Source organism: Lipomyces chichibuensis (assembly GCF_038497645.1).
Source record: "Lipomyces chichibuensis strain CBS 12929 unplaced genomic scaffold V1513scaffold_93, whole genome shotgun sequence".
NCBI classification, from domain to species: Eukaryota; Fungi; Ascomycota; class Lipomycetes; order Lipomycetales; family Lipomycetaceae; genus Lipomyces; species Lipomyces chichibuensis.
In genome coordinates, this window is record NW_027117545.1 from 15687 (window position 1) to 19444 (window position 3758).

Consider the following 3758-nt stretch of genomic DNA (forward strand, 5'->3'; position numbering starts at 1 on the left):
GCTTCTTCGAAGTTGGTACAAACCTTCCCTCCTGAAATGGGCTCACAGTGCACGTGTCATTAGCTTCTAGAATTTATATTCTTGACGTCAACTTAACAATGAGATCATAGTATCTAACCACGCGAGAGTGCATAATCTAGGGTTGGGCAAAATGCAACATATATATCTGTGCAGGATGACTCCCGCCACGAGGACGGACAGTTAACAGGTTTCAGAGAGAGTCTCTCGCATTCGTGTATCCATACTTACGATGACAGATTATACAATGACTAAAATGTCGTTCTGCCCAACGACCACTCAATGCCTCGCCCAATTCATAGGCATTATAGGCTCGGCATTCATATCGGGTATTGTTTTTCCCAGAATCACCATGAGGTAAGAAGCTAACATAATTGTGCAGGCGCCATCATGTCACTATCTGCTCTGACCATTCCGGCTCTCAAAGCACCGAAGGTCAGCACACCCGACACTGCTGCCCGATTCCGCACGCTCGTCTTTTCCGTCCGCAGAATGGTGCCGTTCCTCGCGATCCTTCCAACTTTGTCGTTCGCGTTCCTTGCGTGGAACGCGCCGCATGCAAAAATGGCTCATTCGATTGCGGCGGTGTGTTCGGCCGGGTTCATACCGTACACGTTTCTATTTATGATGGGCACGATTAGAGCTATATTTTCGAAAGCTGAGGTGCTGGAGTCGAAATCTCGAGGAGCGGAAAGCTCGGAAGCGGAAAATCTGGAGGTATTGCTGAACAGATGGGCGATGATGAATTCCGTCAGAGGGATGCTGCCACTTCTAGGTGCAATGGTCGGGTTGAGCGCAGTATTATTGTGAGGAGCTCGCCGGAGGTAGCAAATAATTTGTAGGAGTTAAACCACGATCTTTCCATCTGCGTTTAATTATGCTGGAATTTATTTGTGATATCGGGGAGCCGGTCTCTGGCAATCTTTCTATCTGCTTTTAACTATGCTGGAATTTATTTGTGATATCGGGAAGCCGGTCTCGGCTTGCAAAACCCATTCCGAAAAATGAAATCTGACAATATATAGTGATACTTACAAATTTCACTACCGGTTCAATTAGAAGTCCTGTTCTTCTGAGTTTTCCTGGTCAGTCCGTAGGAGTTACCAACGATCCAGGCCTCTTGGTCAAGAGCAGGTGTATTATGCCCAGTGAGTAAGCAAGGATCAAGACGCCTGAGCGGTTTACACTACTTATCGTAAAGAACCACAAGACTGCTTTCTAATCTTCAGAACAAATCCACATCCTATATTGTCTCTACTTCCAGCCCATCGAGCAGTCTCTCTCTGGCCATCAGCTGCACGACATATTAAATACGTGATACTCAAGCTGCTCGTGTCAAAAAAAACTGATTGACGAACTATCATCGAAGCAGCTCATCTCGCACCGCCTCGTTCGCTGTGGACTACAAAGGCAATCCATTCTGACAGAATCTGATCCCCGAGTCATGCTCTCCCTCTATATTTGAAATTGACGGCGAGAATTTTGATTCAACGATAGCTGTTGGCAGAGTGGAAAGACATGGGCAGCCTCGAAACTGAACCGACGGCTGCCATATAATGCGGCCTTGACGGTGCCAGTTGTTACACACTTTCGGTCACTCTTGCACCATTTGTTCTCGCCCTGGTGCTGTACTCGAGAATAGATGTTCTATTACAATATTTAAATATTGTCCGTATCTCAAAATCAACTAAAACCTGTGGAATGAATTTTCAAATGTTGTGTGCAGTACAACTCTATATGCACCACAACGTGCATAACAAATTCCATGCTGAGATACATTACCTGTACTCATCTTTTTCCACTTGACGCTGTATCACTCAATAAAGTCCTAATGACATGGATGCCAGTCTCCCTAGGCGAACGGTAGCCCATGTAGCCTTGAGTTAAGCTCTGCCTCCATTCTTTCCGTTGCTTGCGGGCCACTGAGGATCTCTCCAACCATGTCACTTCCAGGTGGGAAATCAGTCTCAAAAATCGGTTCTCCAGCACCTCTCATATTGGCCAACACTGCTTGGCGAAAATGCCAGCGTAGAAGCTCATCCCTTGCACTTTGATCACTATTCGGATCTCGACAAACACGATCAAGTTGCCGCCCACCCACATTGAAAATATCATCCCTGAAAGTAACTATCCTGTAATCATCATCTGGCTTGATAGAGATGATATATTTGTCAAACTGCTCGTGTATATGCGATAGCATGGGCAGTCCATTCTGACATGAGTTGATTCAACTGTCACTCTCTGTCTCCCGATTTGTAATCCACCGAGAAAAACCATTCCATGATATGTGGCAAATCAAATGTAAGCTCAGACCGATACATTCGAATGTCAATATCTACTGTAGACGGCACAATGACCGAAGAGAACGTGAAAGAAATGAAATTTGGCCGATGATCTCTCAAGTCTCCTGTACTATTGCAGAATACTTACAAAAAATTTGTGAGAGAGATTATCTGAACAAGCTCTTGATAACGACTATAGTGAGGTCGATGATTTGCAGAACCAAACAGGTGTCTATCAAGTGGAGAACAATCGACAAACGTGACCGAGTACTTTCCCTTACCCTGGCATAAATGCACAACATCAATGGTTTCATTGCTATTCCAGCTAAATATACGGTGATTGGCAACATGATTCCAATTCCGCCACAGGCGGATGCACAGGTTTAGTCTTACCACATCAGGCAACCCAAGAAGACTATTACTGTCAGAAATGTCAACTCACTGCTCCGACCATCTAGGTCGGGGTTATGTTATTTTGCTGAAGGTATACCGAGCAGTATTTCGTGTATGGTAGTAAGCTTAAGCTGTGTCTAAAATACCACTAACTCCTTTGCCTTCCCAGAATCCTCTTTGATGATTTCGCACGCGCGTTCTTTTACCCCCATCAACAAAAAAGCGTTTTTCTTTAGAGACGCGTTCAAATCAGCTACCTCAACACACGCGTTCAAAACAGTTAACAACATATCTATTATGTCCGACACAAATTGGAGACAACTTCCCCAACAAAGGGGCTCTTATGTTTGCTATGAAAGAAATTGCCAATAAAGAAGGGTATCAATTCAACGTTATTTCTGATGATAAATCTTGTGTACGTCTGGCTTGCAAAGATTCGCCTTGCGGGTGGAAGCTTTCATGGCATGAGCCAGGGTAAATCATATAAATATGTACAAATGTGGCCGGCAAGGCCGGTACGATGTGAGTGGTAATTAGGACTTTTATCCTAAGTTTAAAGGTATTACGTAGAGTTTTTCAGGTGACCAGACAGCCAGGTGAACACGGAACAGGAAGCAGCCAGATTTTGACCAGATTTGAGATTACTGATAAGACGGATGTATCTCTGGCATTTTACCGATTGTACGAAACAAGGTTCCAATTCCCATGAGTCATGTGATAACGCGTTTTGGAGGTTTAGGGTTATGCCTAAGCAATGCATGGCATAGGTGGTGTTTTTTACTAGGTACTTTAGCGTTAAAAAATGATATAATTAGCACAGTTCAAACGGAACCATACCAGTTTGTCTTGCACTTACCTAAAATTCATTCAAGCGCGCGTTCATACGCACTCGTTGTCTTTACTTCGTGTCGACTTGGATGCACGGGCATCATCCTGTTCTTGTCTGGCTTGACGACACAGGTAGCCGGGGCCATCTTGACGCGATTCTGCGACAGCATCAGCAACAGCACCTTTCGGTCGGGCGAAACAACAGCACCTTTGGGTTGGGCGAGCAAAAACACCATT

At 44.7% G+C, this 3758-nt stretch overlaps 2 protein-coding genes across 2 annotated transcripts; one reads left to right on the plus strand and one right to left on the minus strand.

Moving 5' to 3' along the window:
- Positions 1 to 274: 274 nt before the first annotated feature.
- On the plus strand, positions 275 to 828 carry V1513DRAFT_428387 (uncharacterized protein; the record flags this gene model as incomplete). The annotated part of the gene is made up of 2 exons (XM_066896284.1): positions 275 to 347; positions 401 to 828. 2 exons carry the CDS (start codon positions 275 to 277, stop codon positions 826 to 828), a joined length of 501 nt encoding a protein of 166 aa, XP_066750381.1.
- Positions 829 to 1876: 1048 nt separating this feature from the next.
- V1513DRAFT_455154 (uncharacterized protein) lies at positions 1877 to 2218 on the minus strand (the record flags this gene model as incomplete). Its single annotated transcript, XM_066899464.1, has 1 exon — positions 1877 to 2218. A coding segment is annotated over one exon (342 nt), but the record flags the coding sequence as incomplete, so codon positions are not given.
- Between the last annotated feature and the right edge of the window lie 1540 nt (positions 2219 to 3758).